General features: G+C 42.9%; 1 protein-coding gene across 1 annotated transcript; it reads left to right on the top strand.

Moving 5' to 3' along the window:
- Window positions 1-10,543: 10,543 nt before the first annotated feature.
- Window positions 10,544-15,460, top strand: asb12a (ankyrin repeat and SOCS box-containing 12a). Its single transcript, XM_078211361.1, has 2 exons — window positions 10,544-11,623; window positions 13,236-15,460. Exons 1-2 carry the CDS (start codon window positions 10,807-10,809, stop codon window positions 13,367-13,369), a joined length of 951 nt encoding a protein of 316 aa, XP_078067487.1. The 5' UTR covers window positions 10,544-10,806; the 3' UTR covers window positions 13,370-15,460.
- Window positions 15,461-27,467: the final 12,007 nt, after the last annotated feature.

Here is a 27,467-nt window from a genome sequence, read left to right as displayed (position 1 = left end):
TCCTACACAAATATATAAGTGTATGTACAGAATTCTCTTCCCAATCCCTGTATTTCTGTGGCCTTGATGCCTTTTCTTCACTATGCTTTACATCAGTTCAATGTGTGAAAAGTAGCAGTGGACTGATCTCTGGTAAAATGGAGAATGAGCTCATCAGAAAGGGGCTTTTGTAGCTGCAAAGCATCATGGCTTTTACTGCCTGAGCTCGAACAACTTATACAAACATGTCCATCACTCATCTGTATCTTACTGTTGAGAGTCCACAGCAGCTGAATGCTTTTTCCTGATAGTGAGACAGCTGGCAAGTTTAAAATGATCCCACAGGCAGGATGCTGTCATTCACTGAATTTTTTGGAGAAAGCACTTAAATTTCCTTCCATGCAGCAAGTCAAATTTATTGAGTGAGTTGGCTCTCAAAGAATAAGAGGAAAATGTGTAAACACACAATACATGAATCTGAACTATCTGTGTTAAATTAAACTACTTAATAAAAGGATCCTGGTATAATGATGAACTTGGTTGGAAGTGCTGATAATGCAGTCCGGGCTCAGTGCTGAGACATCTCGAGTTCGCCTGGCCCCGTAACTGACTACATTTTTACACCATATGACTGTGCCAAGTTTGTGGGTCAGGATTTTTCATGTTACCAGCATTTGAAGGCTGCTGGTTGCCCTGAAAGCTATATTTCACACAGCAAAAATGATTCAGTGCAGAATGGTGATGTTCAGCAATCAAACACTGGAGATAGCACTGTAGGAGTCCTGAAGGAAAGAATGCTCCCCTGGAGGAGAGGACAATAATAAGTAGTGCTAAAATAGTAGGGGTGGAGGTGTCCATGAATATGCAGGAAACAACATATTGATAATGTGTCTTTCCAAACTTATTTATTGCTTTAAACCTGACAAAATACAACTGACGGAAAATGTAGGGCCCTTTATCAACTTATGATCTTTGTAAATAGACAGGCAGGCATATTTTCTTTATTTTCCTGTAATATGTTGCTTTATCAATTGGCCTATCAAGCTGGCTATTGTAGAAAGAAGGAAACATGAGAGATGACAGAGAAAGTTACACTAACATGCATGATTATTACTCTTGTCACAGATGGCCTGTATATTGATACAACAATACTACTTTCTAGTTACGAATGATGTTGGCTCAGGCCACATGCATTCTTACGAATCCAAACAATGTCGATATGTTCTTCTTGAATAGAATCATTGAATAGTTACTGCATAGCAGGAGGCCATTCTGTCCATTATGTTCATGCTGACTCTCTGTGAGAGTAACTCAGCTAGACCCACTCCTCAGCCGTTTCCCTACAGCTCTACAAGTTATTTCTCTTAAGGTGTTTATCCAATTCCCTTTTGAAAACCATGATTGAACCTGCTTCAACTATACCCTGAGCTTGTGCATTCCAGATCCTAACAGCTCACTGTGTAGAAGGTTTTTGTTAATGTGACTGCTGTGATTTTGGCATTCACCTTAAATCTATGTCTGCTGGTCCCCACAAATCTATGTCTGCTGGTCACACACAATGGAAACAAACTCTCTCTATCCACTCTGTCCAGATCCCTAATAATTTCCAACACCTCTATTACACCCCCTCTCAACCTTCTCTTCCCCCAGGAACTTCTCCATTCTATCCATGAAACTCAAGTCCCTCAACCTTGGAACCATTCTCCTTTCTGCATCTTCTCAAAAACCTTTACATCTTTTCTAGGACTGTATTTAATACAGCCCATCAGAGCTGGGCCCATTTAATCATGGGAGAGGCTTTCCATCAGTCTCCTTGCTGTGGCAAAAACCACTCCTGATTAAGCGGGTGGGTGGAAGAGTCTGACAAATGATTCCCAGCTGCATCTGGCAAGCTGTCAAACAGGCTCAATTATGAATCAATTATCATCTATTATCCCAGAGTCTAATGCAATTAAGTGTTGTCTCAGGGATTAGAAGGAGGCTGCACATCTCTCCCAGGCCCTTCGAATGCTGCCCAGCAAATCCTGATGTTTTTGCCAGTGGTCTCCCGGGGCTGTCTCTCATAGTTGAGCACTCTGTACCTGATCGAGAGACCTGGCATCAGGCAGGAGAGTCAACACTGAAATTCACCCTTGCTCTTGCCTCCAACACACTCTCCCATCTCTGAATCTCATTCCCTCCCCTCTCCTGTGACCCCACTCTGCAATTCTCATCCCACCCTCACTCAGCCTTGGCCTCAGGTCCCACAATGATCCTGGGCCTCTGGTGAGTGCAGTGACACCACTAGTAACCCCTCCCACTGGTAGTGTCAGCAATGATGAAGCCAGCAGCTCAGGACAGGTGGGACTTCTGCCACCGGGGACTTAAGTTGAGGGGAAGTCCTGTCATTGGCAGCTTAACTGCCTGGAGGGCATTTGTTTCAATCAGGCCTCCCCCACGGAATTGATGGCGGTTCCCCGTCAGTTTTCTCACTGCTGGGCAAGAACAGTGTGAACCCAACAAAATTCTGAACCCGGTGTAATGTTCAGAATTAGACAATATTCTAGTTGAGGCTGAACAATATGGGTTATTACAACAACCAGCAGTGGTTTCATGGTCATCATTAGACTTTTAATTCCAGATTTTTATTGAATTTAAATTTCTCCATCTCCTACGGTGGGATTTGAACCCGGGTCCACCAGAGCATTACCCTGGGTCTCCAGATTATTAGCTGAGCAGCAATGCCACTACGCCACTGCTTATGCCATGATGCCTATATATAAAACAGCAACACCCTGCTATTTTTTACTCAGTCCTTATCTGACTCTGGCCCTCGATTTCTCTGCCTATCACTTTCCTTATTCTCCTTAATGTCTTTTCCTCTTGTTCTTAATTCCCCCTTCTCGAATCCTTGCAAAGGTTCTCATCCCCCCTGTCATATTAGTTTAAACCCTCCCCAACCACTCTAGCAAGTACCTCCCCAAAGACATCAGTCCTGAGCCTGTCCAGGTGTAACCCGTCCAGTTTGTATCGGTCCCAACTTCCCCAGAACCGGTCCCAATGCCCTAGGAATCTGAAACGCTCCCTCTCACACCATCTTTTCAGCCATGTATTCATCCTATGTATCCTGCTCTTTCTACTCGGACTAGCGCAGGTAGTAATCCTGAGACCTTTGGGGTCCTACTTTTGGGGTCCTACTTTTCAGCTTGCTTCCTATCTCCATATATTCTTCTTTTAGGACCTCGTTCCTTTTATTACCTATGTCGTTTGTACCAATGTGTACTACAACCACTGGCTGTTCGCCCTTCCCCTTCAGAACGTCCTGCAGCTGCTCTGAGACATCCTTGACCCTAGCACTAGGGAGGCAATGTACCTTCCTGGAGTCTCGTTTGCGGCCTCAGAAACATCTATCTATTCCTTACAATTGAATCCACTATAACTATTGCATTCTCACACTTTTTACTCCCTTCTGCAGCAGAACCAACCATGGTGCAATGGATTTGGCTGTTGCTGTTTCCCCCTAAAAGACCATTCCCCTCAACAGTATCCAATATGGAGATTCCAGCACTGCCTGCCTAGGTTTCTTGATCTGTGTGGTGGTCACCCATTCCCTTCCTGCCTGTGTAGTCTGAGCCTGCGGTGTGATCACCTCTCTATACATGCTATGCACGATACTCTCCACTTCACGAACACTCTACAGTGTCCCCAGCCGCTGCTTCAGCTCCAAAATGCTGGCTTCCAGGAGCTGCAGCTGGAGACACTTCCATGCTGGCCCCGGGCACTGGAAACGTTCCCGGCTTCCCACATGGAGCACGAAGAGCAGACCACGGTTTGGAGCTCTCCTGTCATGTCTTACCCCTTTGAATTAAACTTTTGAAAGATGTTTTGTTTCAGATTATATCCAATTCTCTAGGGCCCTTCTTTCCTGCTCCTCGTTGCTACCGAATATAACCTTTACAAACTATAAACCACAGAAATTACCTCTGAGACTGCAAGTGATAAAATTATTCATACTTACCCGACCTTTCTACTTACCAATCAGCTCTTTCCCTTGTGTCCTCTATTTGTGTGGCAGGGCAAACCCACACCTTGCTTGTCCTCCTCACAGTGCCCTTTATTTTTGGTTAGAGAAGGAGGGAGGGAGGGAAACACTAATGTAATGATTCAGGTTTAACCGCTCCTCAACACCAGTCAGGGTGACTATGACGACTCCTCCCAGAATGCTCCTCGGTGAAGTCTCTCTGCCACCACACAGATGGTGGAATTTGAATTCAATAAAAAATGTTTGGAATTAAGAATCTACTGTTGACCATGAAACCATTGTCGATTCTTGGAAAAACCCATCTGGTTCATTAATGTCCTTTAGGGAAGGAAATCTGGCGGCCTTACCTGGTCTGGCCTGCATGTGACTCCAGAGCCACAGCAATGTGGTTGACTCTCAACTGCCCTCTGAAATGGCCTAGCAACCCATTCAGTTTCAAGGGCAACTAGGGATGGGCAATAAGTGCTATCCAGCTAGTATTGCCCATGTCCCATGAATGAATTTTAAAAAAAGAGTGCTTTTATTTTCTCTGTTGGCAAGAAGCACTGTCAAAGACCCATGAAGAAGAATGACGGCTTTGAGCATGTTCTGCTTTGTTATTGTTCAACACCATTACCTAATGGGTTTGGTCCATGTGAACTCCCGTTGGACCACAGCCTTAAGACTCACTTTCCCTTCTTGCCCCACACCATGGTACCGAATGTCATGGGCGAAGACCATGATTGAGCTAGGAAGAAGAGGCCTACCGGGCAGAGCCAGATTTATACGCAGCTGCATAGAATTCAAGACCTTCTGATTCTGGGAAGAGGAGAGAGGGTATAGACCAGAACCATGCAGGTACAATAATTGAAAAACTACTGCACCCAGTCAGGACACATTCAAACATTATTTGGCAGAACAGAGCTGCACTTATCGCAATGGATAGGAAGCTGTCAACAGCATAGACAGAGTTCCTTAAGCCAGAAGAGAGTGTCACACCTACTACACTTACTAGATGCTGAGAGGTTGCTTCCCCATGTGGGATAATCAGGGACCAGAGAGATCACCCAGTTATAATAGAGATGAAGAGGAACCAGAGGTTAATGAATCTGTGGAATTCTTCACTGGAGAGGGCTGTAGATGTTGGCTCATCAAGGTTCAAGGCTGAAATGGACAGATTTTTAATCAGTAGGGGAAAGAGGAGTTGAGGACTATCACATTAGATCAACCATGATCTCATTGAATGGTGGAGCAGACTCAATGGGCTGAATGGCCTAATTCTGCTCCTACTTATCATCTTACCACAAATGAAGGAAACCTAGAGTTACAGCCCTCTTTAACAGACCTCAGAGCAGCATGATTCTCCCCCAGAAGGAGCTCTGCACTTGTTCAGGGAAATTAGTGAAACCATCAAAGAAACCCTCCTTTTAAGGGAAGAGACTTTCGGGCTAGGTGCAAGGGAATATGAGTGAAATAGCAAAGGGATAAAGACTTCAGGGGGGCTGGGGAGATGTAAAGGGTCAACTCTAATAAGAGCATACTGAGCATGTGCAAAAGAAGCTATGTCACTCACCGAGGGAAGGATGTCTGAGTAGCATCTCAAACGGCAGCTCTAGCTATTTGTTAGTCTTGTAGATAGTTAACATGTGAATCAATGTTTTTTGAACAAGGACCATTGCTTCCAGCAAGTTCTCTTCTAGAATAATAAGCCAACTAATCCTGAAACAAACCTATAATAACAAATAAAAGGAATGTAGTAATTAGGAGCAGAAGTAGGCAATTCAGCCCTTCGAGCCTGCTCTGTCATTCAATCAAATCATGGCTGATCTCTTCCATGTCTCCCATCTTGTTCCATATATCCCATTAACCCATTTAAAAAAAAATCAGAAACATATCTATCTCCTTCTTGAAACCATTTAATTATTCAGATTCCACCGCGCCATGGGGCAGCGAGTTCCACAGGGCACCCACCATCACACAATTGGCTCCGTAGATCCAATGCAGAATTCGAGATTGTGATACTTTGTTGTACTTGGTGATTATTAAAGGAGATAGTCATAAGGTTAAAATTAACACATTTGTATTTGCACTCTTCAAGTACTATTCAAATTCATAGTGCGCAATTAATTTGAGAAAGATAACTAGCAAGTGGCGGCATTTGTATTATGTTGTGAGCTGTGAATTTTACTCTAAGTGGAAAGTTCTAGACTTGTATGAAACACCATTTGTTGTCTCCAATTGCCAAAAATACTTACATTTATAGAGAAATACAACTGAGCACATTTAAACCTGCCCTGGTTAACAATGTGTTATCAAGTTGAACAAGCTTATATTTACATATAATGTAAGGAAACATCCTGAAACGCCTCACAGGAGCAGCATGACAATAAGCCATGCAAGAAGATATTAGATCAGTTGACCAAAAGCTTTGTCAAAGAGGTAGGTTTTAAGAAGTGTCTTAAAGGAGGAAAATGAGGTTGGGAAATAAGGAAGTGTAGGAAGGGAATTCTAGAGCTTGCAGCCTATGCAATTGAAGGTGTGGCCACCAATGGTGGAACAAATATAATTGGGAATACTCAAGAGACAAGAATTAGAAGTGTTGTGCCTGTGCACAATGGGTTTTTCTTTTCATTTGTGGGACATGGGTGTCGCTGGCTGGCCAGCATTTATTGCCCATCCCAAGTTGCCTGAGGGCAGTTGAGAAGCTCTGGAGTCACGTGTCGGCTGGACCAGGTAAGGACGACAGACTTCCTTCCCTAAGGAGACATTAGCGAACCAGATGCATTTTTCCGACAATCGACAATGGATTCCTAATTCCAGATATTTTATTGAATTCAAATTCCACCATCTGCCATGGCGGGATTTGAGCCCGGGTCCCCAAAATATTAGCAGAGTTTCTGGATTAATAGTCTAGCGATAATACCCAACCCTTATACAGTGTAGAAGGAACTGTGAGTTGACTTCTTGTTAATACAGTAATATTTATTCATACACACAACGACTGTTAATCAACCACAAAATCAATATGTTACTTACAGAATACTGAAGTTCAAGTTCAATACGAGACCTTGACTTAACTTTGCGCGACTGGCAAGTACCCAGACAGATATTGGCCTTTATCCACATGTTGGTCGCTGTAGTCCTCGGTGTAGTCTGGCCCTTCGGTCTGGTCTGACACTCTGGCTCTGGTCTTCCTTCCGTTGTTGGTGTAGTGGTTCTCCTCGTGGTGGCAGTTGCTGGTAGTGGTCATCGTTCTGTTCCTATCTCTTCCTCGTCCTCGTGGTCCTGCCGTTCGTGAGAGAGAGAGTTCCTTCCGTTGTGCAGCATATTTTATCCCTCATTGGTTTTGTGCCCTTTTGGGTGGTCTCTTGATTTTTACCAATCAGCGATCAGGGTTTGATCACCCTGATCGATAGAAGTGCTGCCACACCGATCTCTGGGTGTGTACCCAACTACAGTAAGAAGTCTAACAACACCAAATTAAAGTCCAACAGGTTTATTTGGTAGCAAACGCCACTAGCTTTCGGAGCGTGCTGCTCCTTTGTCAGGTGGAGTGGGAGATCTGCTCACAAACAGGGCATACAGAGACACAAACTCAATTTACAGAATAATGATTGGAATGCGATTCTTTACAGCTAATCAAGTCTTAAAGGTACAGACAATGTGAGTGGAGGGAGCATTAGGCACAGGTTAAAGAGATGTGTATTGTCTCCAGACAGGACAGCTAGTGAGATTTTGCAAGTCCAGGCAAGTTGTGGGGGTTACAGATAGTGTGACATGAACAAAAGATCCCGGTTGAGGCCGTCCTCATGTGTGCGGAACTTGGCTATCAGTTTCTGCTCAGCGACTCTGTGTTGTGAAGGCCGCCTTGAAGAACTCTTACCCGAAGATCAGAGGCCGAATGCCTGTGACCGCTGAAGTGCTCCCCAACAGGAAGAGAACAGTCTTGCCTGGTGATTGTCGAGCGGTGTTCATTCATCCATTGTCATAGCGTCTGCATGGTTTCCCCAATGTACCATGCCTCGGGACATCCTTTCCTGCAGCGTATCAGGTAGACAACATTGGCCGAGTTGCAAGTGTATGTACCGTGTACCTGGTGGATGGTGTTCGCACGTGAGATGATGGCATCCGTGTCGATGATCCGGCACGTCTTGCAGAGGTTGCTGTGGCAGGGTTGTGTGGTGTTGTGGTCACTGTTCTCCAGAAGGCTGGGTAGTTTGCTGCGGACAATGATCTGTTTGAGGTTGTGCGGTTGTTTGAAAGCAAGAAGTGGGGGTGTGGGGATGGCCTTGGCGAGATGTTCGTCTTCATCAATGACATGTTGAACGCTCCAGAGGAGATGTCGTAGCTTCTCTGCGCTATGCCCAAGCCATCAGGAGGTGCGTCAACACCAAATCCATCAGCCGCACTCATAAGACAGCCCCGAACATCACCCAAGCGCAACGCAACGCCATCCGCACTCTCAAGACCAACCGCAACATTGTCATCAAACCAGGAGGGGCCATCGTCATACTGAACAGAATGGATTATTGCGAAGAAGTGTAGCGACAACTGAACAACGAGGAATACTACAGACAGTTACTCGCACAACCTCAAACAGACCATTGTCTGCAGCAAACTACCCAGCCTTCAGGAGAACAGTGACCACGGCACCACACAGCAACCTCTGCAAGACATGCCGGATCATCGACACGGATGCCATCATCTCACGTGAGAACACCATCCACCAGGTACACGGTACACAGTCTTGCAACTCGGCCAACGTTGTCTACCTGATACGTTGCAGGAAAGGATGTCCCGAGGCATGGTACATTGGGGAAACCATGCAGACGCTACGACAACGGATGAATGAACACCGCTCGACAATCACCAGGCAAGACTGTTCTCTTCCTGTTGGGGAGCACTTCTGCGGTCACGGGCATTCGGCCTCTGATCTTTGGGTAAGCATTCTCCAAGGCGGCCTTCACAACACACAACAGCGCAGAGTCGCTGAGCAGAAACTGATAGCCAAGTTCTGCACACATGAGGACGGCCTAAACCGGGATCTTGGTTTCATGTCACACGATCTGTAACCCCCACAACTTGCCTGGACTTGCAAAATCTCTCTATCTGTCCTGTCTGGAGACAATACACATCTCTTTAACCTGTGCTTAATGCTCTCTCCACTCACATTGTCTGTACCTTTAAGACTTGATTAGCTGTAAAGAATCGCATTCCAATCATTATTCTGTAAATTGAGTTTGTGTCTCTGTATGCCCTGTTTGTGAGCAGGTCTCCCACTCCACCTGACGAAGGAGCAGCACGGTCTGAAAGCTAGTGGCATTTGCTACCAAATAAACCTGTTGGACTTTAACCTGGTGTTGTTAGACTTCTTACTGTGTTTACCCCAATCCAACGCCGGCATCTCCACACCATGTGTACCCAACTGTCATACCTGGAGGTGCTGGAGGCACGTAGTCACATACCTCCCACCCAAATAAGGGGTTAAGGTGCCCTTTTGTCTGATAAACAAGTATGTTTGAGCGGAGAGTGCCCATTATCTTCGAGATGCCCTATTTCCTGTGTATTCTGCAGCCTGGAGCTGCAGCCTGTTTATCTGTCAATTAAAGCCGCATCCTGTCTGTTTCTGTATTTTGCCAACTGTCCCAGTGTGCTTTGTAAATCACCACGTTAGCTGGCCTGTCTGGCCACAGAAGAGAGCAGATATCTCAAAGAGTTGTGTTGTTGGAGGAAATTACAGCTACAGGGAGGGGCAAGGCTACGCAGGGGTCTGAAAGCAAAGTTGACAATTTTAAAGTTAAGATGTTGCTTGACCGGGAGCCAATGAATATCAGAGTAGAGGGGCGGGAGAGGAACAGGACTTTGTGCGAGTTAAGACACGGGAAGTTGAATTTTGGATGCCACAATGTTTATGGAGGATGGAATGTAATCGTCCAGTCTCGGGGTAACAAAGGAATGAATGAAGGTTTCAGTGAAGTCAGGCAATATTGAGGCAGTTAAAACAGGTGGTATTTCATTGCATGATTATAAACTCAGAAAGCCATCAAATGTGACACCAACGATGCAAAAGGGCTGGTTTGATCTTAGACTGTTGCCATGGAGAGTGTTGGAGTTAGTAGCTAGGGAGCTGAAGCAGTCTGAGTGGCTTTCCCAAGAAGCTTTCACACTGCTGCATTCCTGAGTTAGATTGAGACCTGACTCTGCAATTCTATCACTATCACTTTTGCATCATTAACATCAAATGAGGGTCTCAAACATTTTTTTTTTACAAATACTCAGAAGTGTTTCATTTATTTTACTTAAGGAAGTAACGCCAATTCTTTCCACTTTCTGTTTGGGCTTACGAATTGTGTTGTAATAATATCGGTTCAAGTTCTGTTTGCAGTTACACTTGAAGCATTTTTCTTTTCTAACTTAAATCTCTTACATCTCTCCTCCCCTGTCTTCATTCAGACACAGGCACACACACATTGCCACCTATCTATATTTACCCACACCAGTAGGATTGACCAAGTAAGGAAGGACATGAGGGCTAAATTTAGACTGCCCTGTGGATCTTTGTTCAGACACATTTGCTGTGGTATTTAGATTGGTCACTAGACTGAAGAAGCTGTTTGACTCTCTTTCAGAATTTGGTTACAAAGGTACATTTGGGAACTCCTTGCTGTGCATTATCGGACCAGTAAAGAAGCAATGTCTTAGTGCCTAACTTCATTACTGCTCTCTTGCATCGGCGACCATGTTAGCAGTCAGCAAACCCTTAAGGAGTGACCAGAATTAATTGTGTCCCGATGCGTCTGAAACTGAGTGGATGATCTTTCACTGACATGGAACTGGAGATTATGTGGCCTGTCAAAATGAGCCTGGTGGATATTACCAAGATATTTTCCATGTTCCAGCCGAAGGATGAAGATGACAATGGGGAAAGCAATCAGTTGAACCAAGCAATCACTAAAGATGACGACAAGCTGTTAGCTGAACTTCTATCCCAGGAGAGGTACTCTCGATTTATTAATAGCCGGACTGGGTGGGGTGTCCCAGGAACCCCTCTACGTTTAGCAGCTACAATGGGTCATCTGAAATGTCTGGAGATCCTCCTAGCCCATGGCGCTGAGGTGGACAGTTTGGATGTGAAGGCTCAAACCCCTTTGTTCACTGCTGTTAGTGGTAGGCATTTAGATTGTGTCCAAGCCTTGCTCAGGGCCGGAGCTAATCCCAATGGTAGTAAGTATAACAACAGCTCACCAATTTTGATTGCTGCCAGAGAGGGAGAGGTGGAGATTTTAAAGGAACTTTTGGAGTATGGGGCTGAAGTCAATGTCCGTTCCAAGATGCCAGATTGGGCCTCCAATCCGTGTGCTTGCAGTGGTCCTCTCTATATTTCTTTGGTGTATGGGCATTTTGACTGCTTTCGGCTACTTCTCTTATATGGAGCCAACCCAGATTTTAACTGCACCGAGGAGAGACTGCTGGCAAGAATTAAAACACCAAAGTCTGCTCTGGAGATGTGTTTCAGATATGGTTGTGGGACTGAATATGTCCAACTGCTCATAGACTTTGGAGCAAATCTTTATTTACCAGATCTCTCTGTGGATAAAAGTATAAAACAAAATGAAGTGTTTAAACTTCTAACCAGAGCCAGAGGTAAGCACCAGATTTAATTGTGATTTCTATATCAATAAAGTTATACTTCTGAGCAGCAGGGCCGGTACATTAATAGAAGAAAAACGGCCAAAGAATTGCCTTGTTTTCTCATAAAACTGCAAGTTCGGGGATTTTCAGTAACTTCATTGCAGTGTTAATGTTAACCTACTTGTGGCACTAAAAAATAAAATAAAAATAAGAGAAGAACCAGTCTTAAAATAAAACCAGGGAAGGTTGGAAATGCATTTTCATCAGTTGCTAACTTGGCTTTAACTATTGTGGTGGTAACTTCATTGTTCAAAACCAAAATTGTCATTCAAATTTTACATATTCTTGTATATGTAGAGAGTAGCTTCATATTTGTTACCTATTGAAATGATCTTAGAATCTCATTATTTAATCATTTATTTATTTGTGGTAAAAGGCAGAGATCGACTTCTGAAAAAGAACATTTTTACATTGGACTCTCTGTTTTTGTGTAACTGAGATCATATAGTAATGTTAATCCAGAGAACACACGTTCAAATCCCACCCCAGCATTCTGAGTATTTAAGTTTTGTTTTCAAAAGAAAATCTCGAACTAAAAAGATGGCAACAGTTTCTCTAGCTTGGAGGCCTCTGAAGAAATAACATCTTGCAATAAGGGCAACGGAAAAGAAGTAAATTCTGTTTCACGAAGTTAACAGCACAGTAAACAGTGCAAATGGGAGTCGAAAGCTTTAAAAGGACAATGATCGATTAAAACAAGTGGCAGGTGGAGTTCAAAGTGGGGAAATGTGTGGTTTTTCATTTTGATCCAAAAGAAGATCGATCCGAGTATTTTCTAAAAGTTAAGAAGATAGAAACTATGGGAAAGCAGATAGACTTAGGGCTCCATGTGCAGAAATCATTAAAAAGGACAGGTCCGTGACAGCACGGTGGCCCAGTGGTTAGCACTGCTGCCTCACAGCAGCAGGGACCCAAGTTCAATTCTGGCCTCAGGTGACTGTATGTGCGGAGTTTGCACATTCTCCCCGTGTCTGCGTGGATCCCCTCCGGGTGATCCGGTTTCCTCCCACAGTCCAAAAATGTTCAGGTTAGCTGGATTGGCCATGCTAAATTGTGTAGGTTTGGGGAATTAGTGGAGTAAATGCGTAGTGTTACAGGAATAGGGCAGGGGTGGGCCTTGGTAAGATGCTTTGCCGGAGAGTTGATGCAGATTCAATGGGTCAAATGGCCTTCTGCAGCACTAAAAGGATTCTATGAAGAAGTAATTTAAAAGGTGAATAAAATTTACTTCAAGGGAGCAGAAATTCAAAGGGGTGGAAGTTGTGCCAAAGTTGTTTAAAACTCTGGTTAGACTGAAATTGGAGTACTGCGTTCATTCTTGGGCACTGCATTCGTAGCCACTGCTCTCTGGTTTCCCACCCTTAGTTAAGGCCAAGGACCAATAATAATAACCCGAACCAGGAAATGTGGGTTCAGGTCATGGCAGACCTCAGCCCAAGTGCAGGAGAGCAGAGGAATATCAGAATCTGTTTAATATCCAGGTTTGAATTGAAAAAAAAAGTCATCACAATTGCCAGTGATATTGTTGAGCTGAGGCATTGACCTAACATATTTTTGATTCCAGCTCAACCAAGGTGCTTGATGTCACTGTCTAGGATAACCATTCGCAAATACCTCAAGCAAGGAAGTGGACTACATTCCATTGGCAGACTGGACATACCTCCGATCCTAAAGAATTATGTGAAACACCAAATCTGAGTTGACTATTGAATTTTTACATGTTTATATGGTTTGTACTCTGTAGCGATGAGATCAAAATGGCCAAAATCTGATCCTTATCGTGTGTGATTTTAAAATGGTTAAATCTCACTTGCAACGGAGTTGGACACAGGTACAGCATTTTGCTTCAACAGTTATGAACCCAACTGGGTTATCACAGTTGTCGTTGTCACGTGTGCAGTCTCATGAAGCAATTTTCAAGCTTCTCCTCTCAGGAGTGTCTATGGGGAATTTAAGTTTTTTTTCTCACCTCTTACTAGTAGAATTTCTTAATTTAACGTAATGATACTATGCTTTTACGTAAGTAGTTCCATAAATTATTGAAAAGGAAGAGTTTGTTAAATTTACCAAGACAGTAAATCATAAAACATGGGGCAACATGGTGGTTAACACTGCTGCCTCACTACACCAGAGACCCAGATTCAATTCCGGCCTTGGGTTACTGTCTGTGTGGAGTCTGCACACTCTCCCCGTGTCTGCATATGTTTCCTCTGGGTGCCCCGGTTTGCTCCCACAGTCCAAAGACGTGCAGGTTGGATGAATTGTCCATGTTGAATTGTCCCTTAGTGTCCAGGTTGTGTAGGTTAGATGGATTAGCCATGGTAAATGCACAGGGTTTCAAGGATTGAGTTGAGAGCATGGATGGGAATGCTCTTTTGGAGAGTCGGTGCAGACTCATTGGGCCAAAGGGTCTCTTTCTGAATTGTAGGGATTCTATGATTCTGAAAATGTATTAGAAAGAACACATACTGTAAAGTGACTTGTAGAATATCAACTACTTCATTAATTATTTATTTGATGACATCTACAATTGAACAGCAGACTCAGTACTGTCATTATACTTCTTTATTGTTATTATTTGTTTAAGTGCAGTTGTGCAGGCACCAAGTAAAGAATTGTGATGCCCTTCACAGTTGAGATGCCTGCTGACAAATATAAGTGCCCAATTTTAACTCTGTATAAGTGAATGGGTTTTGAGTGAGTCATTCTCCCAGTGTCTGCATGGGTTTCCTCCAGGTGCTCTGGTTTCTTCCCACAGTCCAAAGACGTGCGGGTTAGGTTGATTGGCCATATTCAATGGCCTCTTAGGCACAGGGTAAATACGTGGTGTTAAGGGGATAGGGCCTTGGTGGGATTGTTGTCAGTGTAGGCTTGATGGGCTGAATGGCCTCCTTCTGCACTGTTGGGATTCCATGAAATGGGGCCCTCACACATAAAGATTGGTTGCTGATGTTAGGTCCCACTGACCCACTGGTGAACCAGGAAAGAAGGAAACTGGGACAGTGGGTGGAAAAATAAAGGAGGCATCCACTGATTGAAATAGAGTGAAATAGAGTCTCCTGCCTTAAAATATTCACAGGTTGTGGAATATGAAAAATAGGAAGTATGAAAAACACAAATTGTTTTGAAATTTGAGTGATCACCAAGTATTACCAAGAAATATTATGTTGTTCCCATATACTTCATAAAATCCAGTATGAACTCCAGAGATTAAATGACTGTATTTTATGTAAATAAATGGACATGAACTACAAGTGTTCTTTTCACAGATGATTTATTGTCACTCACGGTAATACCATCAAAACAGTATTTTCACTATCTCTGGGATATTTTTTCCCTCCAAGATTAGAGTGCAGAATTGTGGGGGGAAATAAACATTAATACAGAAGCAAAATATTACCAATGCAGGATATCTGAAATGAAAGAAAGCCCCAAAATTCTGGAAATAGTCAGCAGGTCTGGCAGCATCAGTGAAGAGAGAAGCAGTTAACATTTTGAGTCGATGACCCTTCTTCAGAGCTTATTTTTAAGATTTACTATAACACCTTACACTGTGATTAATAAATCTTCCTTGCAACAATCAACCTTTGAGGAATAAAACTGTGCAAATCAGCAGAATAGATGCTGACGTGGCAAGAGCCCTGTGTAGGCCTTGTTCTTTCCCTTCACCCATCTTGCAAGCTCAAACCCTGTTGGATTATTCATGTCATGATGTGGAGATGCCGGCGTTGGACTGGGGTAAACACAGTAAGAGTTTTAACAACACCAGGTTAAAGTCCAACAAGTTTATTTGGTAGCAAATGCCATTAGCTTTCGGAGCGCTGCTCCTTCGTCAGATGGAGTGGAAATCTGCTCTCAAACAGGGCATACAGAGACACAAAATCAAGTTACAGAATACTGATTAGAATGCGAATCTCTCCAACCAACCAGGTCTTAAAGATACAGACAATGTGAGTGGAGGGAGCATTAAGCACAGATTAAAGAGATGTGTATTGTCTCCAGACAGGATAGCCAGTGAGATTCTGCAAGTCCAGGAAGCAAGCTGTGGGGGTTACAGATAGTGTGACATAAACCCAACATCCCGGTTTAGGCCGTCCTCATGTGTGCGGAACTTGGCTATCAGTTTCTGCTCAGCGACTCTGTGCTGTCGTGTGTCGTGAAGGCCAGCTTGGAGAACGCTTACCCGAAGATCAGAGGCTGAATGCCCGTGACTGCTGAAGTGCTCCCCAACAGGAAGAGAACAGTCTTGCCTGGTGATTGTCAAGCAGTGTTCATTCATCCGTTGTCGTAGCGTCTGCATGGTTTCCCCAATGTACCATGCCTTGGGACATCCTTTCCTGCAGTGTATCAGGTAGACAACGTTGGCCGAGTTGCAAGAGTAGGTCCTGTCTGGAGACAATACACATCTCTTTAACCTGTGCTTAATGCTCCCTCCACTCACATTGTCTGTATCTTTAAGACCTGGTTGACTGTAGAGATTCGCATTCTAATCAGTATTCTGTAACTTGATTTTGTGTCTCTGTGCCCTGTTTGAGAGCAGATTTCCACTCCATCTGACGAAGGAGCAGCGTTCCGAAAGCAAATGGCATTTGCTACCAAATAAACCTGTTGGACTTTAACCTGGTGTTGTTAAAACTCTTACTGGGACTATTCATGTGCCACAGACAAGACATTTTAAAAAGAACTCAATCTAACAGCCAGACGTGAAGAAGGTAAGTCATCTGTCTAAATTTTGAACCATATCAATGCCAAAAGATCACCAAGCTCAGCCTGGATCCAGCCAAGTCATCAGTCTATAAGAATTCTATTACCTTAATCTTCTTTCGGCACTGGAGGGAGATAGAAACGAAATAGTTTTATGCTGTTGAGAAAGAAGGGAGTGGCAGGTGGAGCACAATAGAAGGTCAGGGTAGGTTGGAGGGGAGGAGAGGTTAAATAGCAAAGAGGTCATAGCTTCTGCTGTTAACACTGCATTAATATTTAATAGTATCATCACCACTCCCTTTGCCTTGTGTTCCATGACATTTTTGTCATTTGCCCCTCTAACTATCTCTGACCTTTTATTTTGCTCCACCTTCCACCCCCCCCCCCCCCCCCCCCCCCCACCGCCCCCCTCCTTTCAACATCACATTTCTCCTTTTCTCCAGCTGGGAAGAGGTCATATTGGACTCAAGACGTTAACTCTGGGTGTAATTTTACAGCTTCTCTTGCTGGCAGATTTTCCAGTCCTGCCAAAGTCAATAGATTTTTGAATGGTTCGCTGCATTTCTCAGGCCCACGGCGGGATCGTAAAGTTCCACTCTCAATTTTGCTCTCAAGATACTGCCAAATCTGCTGAGTTCTTTTCAGCATTTTCTGTTTTATTTCAGATTTCCAGCATCTACAGCATTTTGCTTTCACTTTACTCTTTATTGGACTCTAAAGTATTACCTAATTTATCCTCCCACTCTGTAAATTATTGGTGTGTGTGAAAGAAAATTGGAAGTTATTGTTCTTAGTTTGGGTTATGTACAATAAATAAAACCCACTCAAGAAAACCCATTTGTTTATGTATTTTATAGTAACAGCACATAAAGAGTTAAGTAGTCACTGTAGCAAGCATCTTGATTTGATTTATTATTGTACCATGTATTAATAGACAGTGAAAAGTACTGTTTCTTGCGCGTTATACAAACAACGCATACCGTTCATAGAGAAGGAAAGGAAAGAGTGCAGAATGTAATGTTACAGTCATAGCTAGGGTGTAGAGAAAGATCAACTTAATGCAAGGTAGGTCCATTCAAAAGTCTGATGGCAGCTGGGAAGCTGTTCTTGAGTTGGTTTGTTACATATCCCCAGACTTTTGTATCTTTTTCCTGATGGAAGAAGGTGGAAGAGATTACGTCCGGGGTGCGTGGGGTCCTTAATTATGCTGGCTGTTTTTCTGAGGCAGCAGGAAGTGTAGACCGTGTCAATGGGTAGGAGGCTGGTTTGAATGTTGGACTAGGCTTCGTTCACGACTCTTTGTAGTTTCTTGTGGTCTTGAACAGAGCAGGAGCCATACCAAGCTGTGATACAACAGAAATAATGTTTTCTATGATGCATCTGTAAAAGTTGGTAAGAGTCGTAGTGGACATGCCAAATTTCCTTAGTCTTCTGAGAAAGTAGAGGCGTTGGTGGGCTTTCTTAGGTTGGATGGGATGGAGGGACCAGGATAGTTGTTGGTGATCTGGACACCTAAAGACTTGAAGCTCTCAACCATTTCTACTTCGTCTCCATTGATGTAGACGGGGGCATTTTCTCCATTATGCTTCCTGAAGTCGATGACTATCTCCTTTGATTTGTTGGCATTGAGGGAGAGATTATTGTTGTTGCACCGTACACCAGATTCTCTATCTCTTTCTTGTACTCCATCTTGTCATCGATTGAGATCATACCCACTACGGTGGTGTCATCAGCAAACTTGAAAATCGAATTGGAGGGGAATTTGGCCACACAGTCATAGGTGTATAAGGATTATAGTAAAGGGCTGAAGACACAGCCTTGTGGGGCACTGGTGTTGAGGATGATTGCAGAGGAGGTGTTGTTGCCTATCCTTACTGATTATGGTCTGTGGGTTAGGAAGTTCAGGATCCAGTCGCAGAGGGAGGAGCCGAGGCCCAGGCCATGGAGTTTGGAGATGCATTTCATAGGAATAATGCTGTTGAAGGCTCAGCTGTAGTTGATAAATAGGAGTTTGACGTAGATGTCTTTGTTATCCAGGTGTTCCAGGATTGAGTGTAGGACCAGGGAGATGGTGTCTATTGTGAATCATGTCCTTCTTTAAAAACTGTTGCAATCAAACAAGGAGAGAGGAAAGAAGGGAGCCATTCAATCCCACCTCATCTGATCATTATGGTATCTACAAAATTGTTTTATGACTTTGGGCAGCTTTGTTAACATCCTTCGGGACTCATCTCTGTGAAAAGCCTGAGGTTTCAATTGACATTCTTCCCATTTATTTCACTATCAGTGTGAGAGATTTAACAATCATAGTCACCACTACATCTGTGTATTGTGAAGAAATATTCGAACTTGTATCACCATAATTCACTTATATCATTGTGCTTAACTCAAAGCATGTCTCTTTCTCAAGTCATTACCTTAATGATGAGATTATTTTACCAAATGACTTCCAAACAAGCTGAAGCACGAAGATTATAAAGAGCCTTTTCCAAGGCATATTTTGACAAGAAACCTTTTTCAAGTGTTTTCTTTATTTGAGAAAGTCTGAGAAAAATGCTAACTGACAAAGTGATAGCTTGGATAAGAGAGGGAAGGAGTTTGAAGCTGATTGGGAGGCAAGTTCGCTGAGACGGATATGAAATAAATATATTCTATTTACACATATATGAGACAGAAAGACAAAGTTGGATACCAGAGAGTAAAGAAGACAGAGAAACGTATGTACATTCAGATGGTAAGTGTGCAGAGTGAGACCAAGGGAGAGGCAGACACACAGAGATGAACAGCATAAATGGCCATTGACTTTGGCAGGACTGGAAGATCCCATTCCCACCGATGGCCACTGGTGAGTCACCTCCACCACTGGAATACACAGCTGGGGAATGGGGGGAGGTGGTGATACCGTGGCCATAGTCCAAATAACTATAACACCAAACTCCAATATGTGAAAACCTCTGCTTCCCACATTCTTTGCTGCATTTTTTCTGTTCTCCAATCACCAATATATTCTTAATCTTCATTGGTTTCCTTTCCTTCAAAATATTAAACCTAAAATCCTCATTTTAATTGAACACCTGCAGCTTAGCCAAGGACCTTCATTCTCCAACCCTGCATTCCCAAATATTCATTGAGTAGATTCATAGAATCCCTACAGTATAGAAGGAGGCCATTCGAGTCTGCGCCAACCACAATCCCACCCTGGCCCTACACCCCTGTAACCCCACGCATTTACCCTGCTAATCCCCCTGACATTAGAGTCAATTTAGCATGGCCAATCAACCTAACTTGCACATCTTTGGATTGTGGGAGGAAACTGGAGCACCCGGAGGAAACCCACACAGACACAGGGAGAATGTGCAAACTCCAGACAGACAGTGACCCGAGGCCAGAATTGAACCTGAGACCCTGGCGCTGTGAGGCAGCAGTGCTAACCACTTCCATTACCCCTCCTCCGCTCAGCAACAAGACCTCCAGTTGTATAAACCTTTTTAAAAACTCCCTCCTGAAATCCATCTGCGTAACCACCCTGTCCCTCACCTTCAAAAGCAAAGATGTTGGCCTTGTTCTTTTTCTAACTCTCCTATTGATATTTAGTGGTACACTCCAACCCTGTGAAGTGACTTGCCATACTTACTACATTAAAGATGTGTAAATATAAGTTGCAGATTTACCAAAGATTGTCATTCCTGGGTTTAGGGAGCAGCCAGGCAAACTATGCCCCACCCCCCCACCACCCCCACCACCTAGCTTGTTGACTGACAAAGCATGAACTTGTTGCTTCTTAGTGTATGGGAGTGACCATGACCATTTTCCTCCTGAATTCTCCTTGGTTTTCTGGGAAAAATAGACTTTGTCCCTTTTTGGTTTCTCTTCTCAACGATATGACCAAACTTGGGCAATTACAGTATGGAAAGTCTTGGAAATATGTCCATACCTTTCCAGTGTTTCTGAGGGCACTGAAGCATCAGTGAAAAATGACATTGCACCACCTTCCTGTATTCATATTAGGATCAAATGTGTAATCAGAAATTGAAAAATTATAGAAAATAAGGTGAAAACTTTTCAACCAACCAAATTTCTTTTTGAATTTGGACTTATGCAAAGGGCCAGGTTTTCCTATGGGCTTTGGGATCCTGATATCAGGACAAAATGAAGTTCTCAAACTCACATTTACTGACAGTGAGACCAGTTGTGTAATCTTCCAGGATATTGCCTCCTCTTTATGCTCTTGATGTTGCCAATCCAATCAGGTGAGTGCTGCTGAGGCAGGTCAGAGACTGTAATGATGCCCCAATATGAAGGTACTCTTTGTTGGGAGGGTGTTGGTCACAGATCGGTATGCTGTAGAGAAGTCTTGTATGTAGTCTTCTGTAGATTAACTTTAAGTCTTTATTAACCAGTAGAACTATTTACATTTATATATTAAAGGCGACAAATTAGGAACTGTCTTCAAGCTCAAGTCTATACAAGTCTCTGCATAACAGCACACTGACCCTGGGCCTGAGTTATGTGTCTTCTTACATCACTGTGTGGACAGTGCTGTACTCGGTCCCACGTTAACCCTGTATGTGCCAGAGCCTTATATGACACCTCTCTCCTCCTCCCCCAATCCCCAAAAGTATTTATCCAATGTATTTGGAATTAGATGAGGTTACTTCATGTCTTACATTGTTGTACTACATTATCGCTATTGTTACATTTGTACTCTCACTGCATTATCACTACCTCATTTCCCCCTTTCAACTTCTTGAATTTAGATGTCCAGAGGGTCTGGAGGCCTTACAACACTCCCATGTCCAGTTTGCCATTCTGTTGGAGGCTCTGTTGATGCTGGTTCTTCCTGTTGTTCTGGAGGTTGAGCTGGCATCTGAATATGCCTTCCATTCTTTTCTTCCATTTCTTCATGTTGACTGCAACTGGTCAGCCTAGCAGTTGTGTTGATCAGTGGTTGCTTTACTTTAACTTGTTTCTTGTGGGATGGATGAACATTGCTTTTGTCTTCTTCCTGCTTCTTTTGCTTTTTCTCATATTGTGTGGGTTGTCACATTGTTCTCTGCAGCTGAGGAAAAGTTTTCCTGCAGTGAGAAGAAGGTTTAGTGGTGTACTTACTTTTGCTTTTTGTTGTTGGCCATTGACTGCTGCTACCAGGTTACAGCATCTCTGGTGGCTTTGACTAGGCTAGGAATTACAGCGTAAGCATCATGCAGTGTTGACCCACTCTACCATTCTTGGGGCCGGAAGTAGAGGCTACCCAGATTGAAGATCATTCTCCATCACCTCTTTCACTGAAGGCTTCATGATTACCTTCTGGGCAGTTGACGGGTCTGACCATTGAGGGTTTTCTGGGACTTGTAACAAGAATGGATAAACCTGCTCCACAGAGAGCGAGAGGACAGTTCAGTCAAGATATTCTTTTTTGTTTTGAGTACTCTGGAACGTGCGGTGTTTGATGACAGTTGTTATCTTGACATCATGACATTCTGAAACATGACTCGTGAGATTTAGATATTTAAGTAAAAGGCCTAAAGCTGCCAGAGTTATTTGGAGAGGTAGGCTACCCCTTTGAATTGTTAAGATTATATAGGATTATGCATAAAAAGTGATCAAACCCTTTGTTCACTTTCGAGCCACTTTAATCCCAAAACTTTAAAGTTTTAAGAAAAAAAAAACCGGCAATTGAAATAAAACAGTGCTTGTTATTTCATTGTTTGCTGATGTAAGAATCAGTGCTGTTTGATTGCTTCCACAACCTCTCATTATTACAGTGGGATGCCAGTAATTTTAGTCTGATTGGCAGCACTAAATGGTTATTAATGGATTAGCTGTCTTTGATGCAGGCTACGAAGGAAAATATATGTTTTCATTACGGATTATGTACTTGAAGGAATTTTGTTTTATAATGGATTTAATACTTGAAGGAATTTAGATGTTAGCAATGAGAACATTTTTCAAAATATAGTGAAATCCGCAAAATACACTTAGATCTTTATCTCATTCCATTTCACCATGGCTACTGAAGTCTGGCTATGGTTTATACTGGATAAATTTACATGGAGGGTATAACAATATAGGGTTTTGGGTGGGGGCTTGGGATGACATGAATTGGCACCACATAGACATAAGAGCTTTGGGGACGAATGGAGAGGGCATGGACTTATATGAGTTGGCACTAAGTTGGTATGGTGAAATAGAGGGCTATGGTGATGAATGGGAGGTCATATGTTGGTATGCATTGGCACTAAAGTAAAAAGTATATTTATTAGTCACAAGTAAGGCTTACATTAACACTGCAATGAAGTTACTGTGAAATTCCCCTAGTCGCCACACTCTGATGTCAATGCACTTAACCAGCACGTCTTTCAGACTTGGGGAGGAAACTGGAGCACCTAGAGAAAACCCCGCAGACACGGGGAGAACATGCAAACTCCACACAGACAGTGACCCAAGCCAGGAATCGAACCCAGGTCCCTGGCGCTGTGAGGCAGCATTGCTAACCACTGTGCCACCGTGTCGCCCGTAAATTGGAATAGGGGCTATAAAGGGCTATGCAAATGAGCGGAGAACAGTTGGCATGGAGACTATGAGAGATCAGTGGTGTGGGGCATGAGGAGTGCATAGGGGTGTGAGGAGGGCTAGAAGGCTGTTTGTTGTTTTGCTGTTTTTATCATAATCCCCATTTTCTTATAATTTGGGTTGTGGAGTCAGGAATTATCCCAACTCAGAAGTAAAAATTCTCCCCTTTAGGCCAAATGACCAATAGCTTCATCAAAGAGGTAAGTTTTAAGAAGTGTTTTTAAAGGAGGAAAGTGAGGTTGAGGCAGAGAGGTATAGGGTGGGAATTTGTGAGCTTGAGGCCTAAGCAATTGAAGGCATGGCCACCAATGGTGGAACAATTATAATTAGGAATGAACAAGAGGCCAGAATTGGTAGCACAGTGGGGCAGCATGGTAGCACAGTGGGGCGGCACGGTAGCACAGTGGTTGGCGGCACGGTAGCATAGTGGTTAGCACTGCTGCTTCACAGCTCCAGGGACCTGGGTTTGATTCCCGGCTCTGTCTGTCCACTGTCTGTGTGGAGTTTGCACATTCTCCTCGTGTCTGTGTGGGTTTCCTCCAGGTGCTCCGGTTTCCTCCCACAGTCCAAAGATGTGCGGGTAGGTCGATTGGCCATGCTAAAATTGCTCCTTAGTGTCCTGAGATGCGTAGGTTAGAGGAATTAGTGGGTAAAATATGTAGGGATATGGGGGTAGGGCCTGGGTGGGATTGTGGTCGGTGCAGACGCGATGGGCCGAATGGCCTCTTTCTGTACTGTAGGGTTTCTATCATTCTATCTATCATTTTAGAGGGTTGTGGGACTGGTGAAACAAGGGAAGGGAAAGACAATGGGGGGATTTGAAAATAAAGATGAGAATTTAAAATCGAGCACAGGGGCGAAAAGGGAACAGGACTTGCTGAGAGTTGAGAGATAGGCAGTAGAGTTTTGGATGATCTCAAGTTTACAGAGGATATAATTTGGGAGAACAGCCAAGAGTACATTGGAATTGTCGAGTCTGGAGGTAACAAAGACATGAATGAGGAATTCAGCAGCAGATAAACTGCAACGAGTTGAAGTTGGGCAATGGTTCAGAGGGGGAAATTGGCAATCTTAGTGTTCGTGCAAAGATGAGTGTTGAAGCTCATCTTGGGATCAAATGTTACACTAGGATTGTGCACAGACTGCTTAATCCCGGACTGTTGCCAGAGAGATGGATGGAGTCAGTCACTAGGGAACAGAGTTTGGTGTGGGGACTGAAAGTAATGGCTTCAGTATTCCCAATAATTGAATAAGTGGTATTACTGAATAAGGAATAAAGCTATTTATATTTGCCTTAATATCTCATTGTTTCTTTGACTCTTACTTAATAGTAACTCTTGGTTGGTTAGCAATAATGTTTTATTTTACCAATTTTCATCCAAAGGAGATGGGATAGTGACGCTTCTCTTTCTGTATGTCAACATTCACTGTCTACGTTCACTATCTAGGCTTATGCATGAAGGATAGACACTTCGCCTGAACATTCTAGTCTGTCTTCCTCTGTAGAACAATGGCAGAGTCATCTGTTTTGGGAGAGAATAACAGAAAGACCTTTACAATAATTTCCAAGCAGTTATTTTCTTCAAAAACTAAAGCACACCACTAGGGGTCCTTCTAATAGCTAATGATGTTGCCACTGCGACAGTGAGGAAGCATTCATCTTTCTGTTAAAATGATAATTATCATGCACATTATCTCTGTGAGATTATGTAAATCATGTATTTTATGTAAATCATGTATTTTAATTTGTTTGGAGTCTCATTTAATTAATGTAAACCTAAAGTATAAAAGGTTGAATTGTAGTTTAATATTCATAAGGTATGTAATACTGTTACATTACATTGTCATCAGACAATGAATCAGGATGGATTACTAAAACCAGAGTAGTTAGTTTTGAGGCATTTGACCAAGATTTACCAGAGAAAATAGATTTTAAAGGCATGTAACTTTAGTGAATGATCACATTTTATATATTTTCTCAAAGAATTGATACGACAGTCAAAAACAAATTGATGAGGCGAGACTAAATAACAGAATCCTTCTTTATTACATATGAAGAATGATGACTGCTACTTGAGGGCTGCCTGTTCCCCTGGAGGTGTACACAGCAAGAGAATGAAGGAGGAATGATTGGCTATGCTAAAATTGCCCTTAGTGTCCTGAGATGCGTAGGTTAGAGGGATTAGTGGGTAAAATATGTAGGGGTATGGGGGTAGGGCCTGGGTGGGATTGTGGTCGGTGCAGACTCGATGGGCCGAATGGCCTCTTTCTGTGCTGTAGGATTTCTATGATTCTATGAATGCAAGAAGGTACAAGGCAAAATACTGCAGATGTTCGAAATCTGAAATTAAAACAGAAAATGCAGGACTCAGCAGTTCCAGCAGCATCTGTGGAGAGAGAAATAGAGTTAATATTTCGAGTCCGTATGATTCTTCTTCAGAGCTGAAGAGGGGTAGAAATGTGATGGATTCTATAGTTGAAGAGGGGGGTCAAGAAAGTGGATCAGAATAGAGGTCGGGGATAGGTGGCAGCTCAGGAAAGATGTCACGGTAAGGTAGCAGAATGTGTCGATGTCAGAACAAGGGTCAGCATTCTGTGAAAGCAAAATAAGTTTCAGATAGCCCTGTGGGGGAGAGGGGTGTCAAAATGGAGGAGAATGATCTGAAGTTGTTGAGCTCAATGTTAAGTCCAAAAGGCTGTAAAGTGTATAATCAGACGATGAGGTGGCATTCATCTGGTTTGCATGGGCTTTACTGGCAGGTCAAGGACAGAGATGTGGGCATGGTGAGTTAAAATGACAAGTGACTGGAAGGTCGCAGTCATGCTTGTGGATTGAGTGAAGGTGTTCCACAAAATAGTCAGTCTAAGTCAGGATCTTAGTTGGTGGTGAAGTAGGCTTAAAGGGGCCAATGGCCCACTCCTGCTACTACTTCTCATGTTTTCATGTAGGAAAGAGAGTGAAAAAACTGCAATAGTCTTAAAATAGGTTCTAATGAAGAAGGTTCCTTGGGCCATATAATCTTATCCTTCCGGAATATCAAGCTGCCCTTTTTGCCTTTCACCGAATGTTTTGTTAAATTAGTCCTAGACTTTGACCTCAGCTCCCCTTCCTAGAAGGGAAAAAAATATCTCCAGCTTTCAACAACTCTTATTTTTTAGTTAAACTGAGAACTTTGATTTCTAAGCCCTGGCACCAATTTTTAAAAATGATTTTATCTTGACATGAAGAACAAGTTTCAAAGTGAATCCTTTCCATTTACTGATGGTGGTAAATTACTACATCAGAAGGAGTGTGAGCTGGTACCTGTCATCAGATCAAGATACCTGTGATTAAAATGCACAGAGGAAACATAAACATGGCATTTATTCCTTTCAGGTAACTCTTTCCAATGTTTTGTTATAGTTACAGGAGAGCAGCTGGTGGAAGATTCACCTTTCTCTGTCTTTCAGCTGCATTCAGGAATTGACAATACTGCATCTTCCCCTTTACAAGCAGTTCCTCAGGATCAAGGATTACTTGCTTCCACACCAGTTCGATAGATTGCGATGGCTGATAAGTTCAACGTGCGATTTGAAGACTCTACCACATGCGGCAGGTAGGGTTGGATAGGTGGTTTGTAAGTGTGGGAAAACAATCCCCTGTATTTGCATTCCAATCACACCTAGGTCTTCTGCACAGCAGAGTTTCATGCAGTCAAACACATGTGAAAAGTTAGAAGGACAAAAGTATTTTTAGCGCATTGTGTAACATTCACAAGTAAATATTTTATATACACAAATATATTTTTGGATCTGTATACTATTTTATATGAGTTTGTTCTTCATTCAAGATTGGCTCAAGAAAAAATGTGGAATCATGCACATTTTTGTAATCTGCAGTGTTAACAAAATAGATTATGCTGAAAAAGCAGACATACTGTCAAAGCTTTTCCTCTTGCACTCATCAGGACAATTCTCAAGAATGCCAATTGCAAAGGGAACAATGCACCTTTTTCAATTAAACAAAAGCCTGGGGGATGGCAGTTCCTTGTTCATTCCCCATCACAGTGCCATGACTAACCAGTCAACCTGCCTGGTTTGAAATTGAACAAAAGCTTGCCAGTTAACTGTTCCCTGGTGTATTCTCCATGGCAAAGCATCAGAATTCACCTGCCAACCATTCAGAACTCTCTTCTCATGCAATATAAATTGTTGCTTCCTTTACAATTAGTATTCTTCTGAACTGCCCAATGAGTGCAAGATGAAAACCTTTAACAGTAATACTCAAGTTCTGGTCTACCAAATGAAAATAATTTTTTTCTTGACTCCTAGTTATTACACAACTAAGCTTTTTTGAACCTAAAAATGGCTGTTGGCGATAACAAAATAGATGGTCAAGGAAAATTTTAACACATGCTAAACCATCTTTATATTATATATAATGTACACAAAGCATGCACATCCTATCTGCAAAGTTCAGTTTCTATTATTATGATTTTGCTCCTGCTTTTTATCAGCAACATAACGTGGGCTAACAATC

The sequence above is a fragment of the Mustelus asterias genome, chromosome 4, assembly GCF_964213995.1.
Source record: "Mustelus asterias chromosome 4, sMusAst1.hap1.1, whole genome shotgun sequence".
Taxonomy (NCBI): domain Eukaryota; kingdom Metazoa; phylum Chordata; class Chondrichthyes; order Carcharhiniformes; family Triakidae; genus Mustelus; species Mustelus asterias.
This window is presented reverse-complemented; position numbering and strand designations above follow the sequence as displayed.

What these genes read in the sequence shown, in the direction of transcription:
- asb12a (XM_078211361.1), top strand. Translation starts at nt 10,807, where the DNA reads ATGGAACTGGAGATTATGTGGCCTGTCAAAATGAGCCTGGTGGATATT. An exon ending in ACTTCTAACCAGAGCCAGAG is followed by an intron (nt 11,624 to 13,235) that starts GTAAGCACCAGA and finishes TTTTGATTCCAG; the next exon opens with CTCAACCAAGGTGCTTGATG.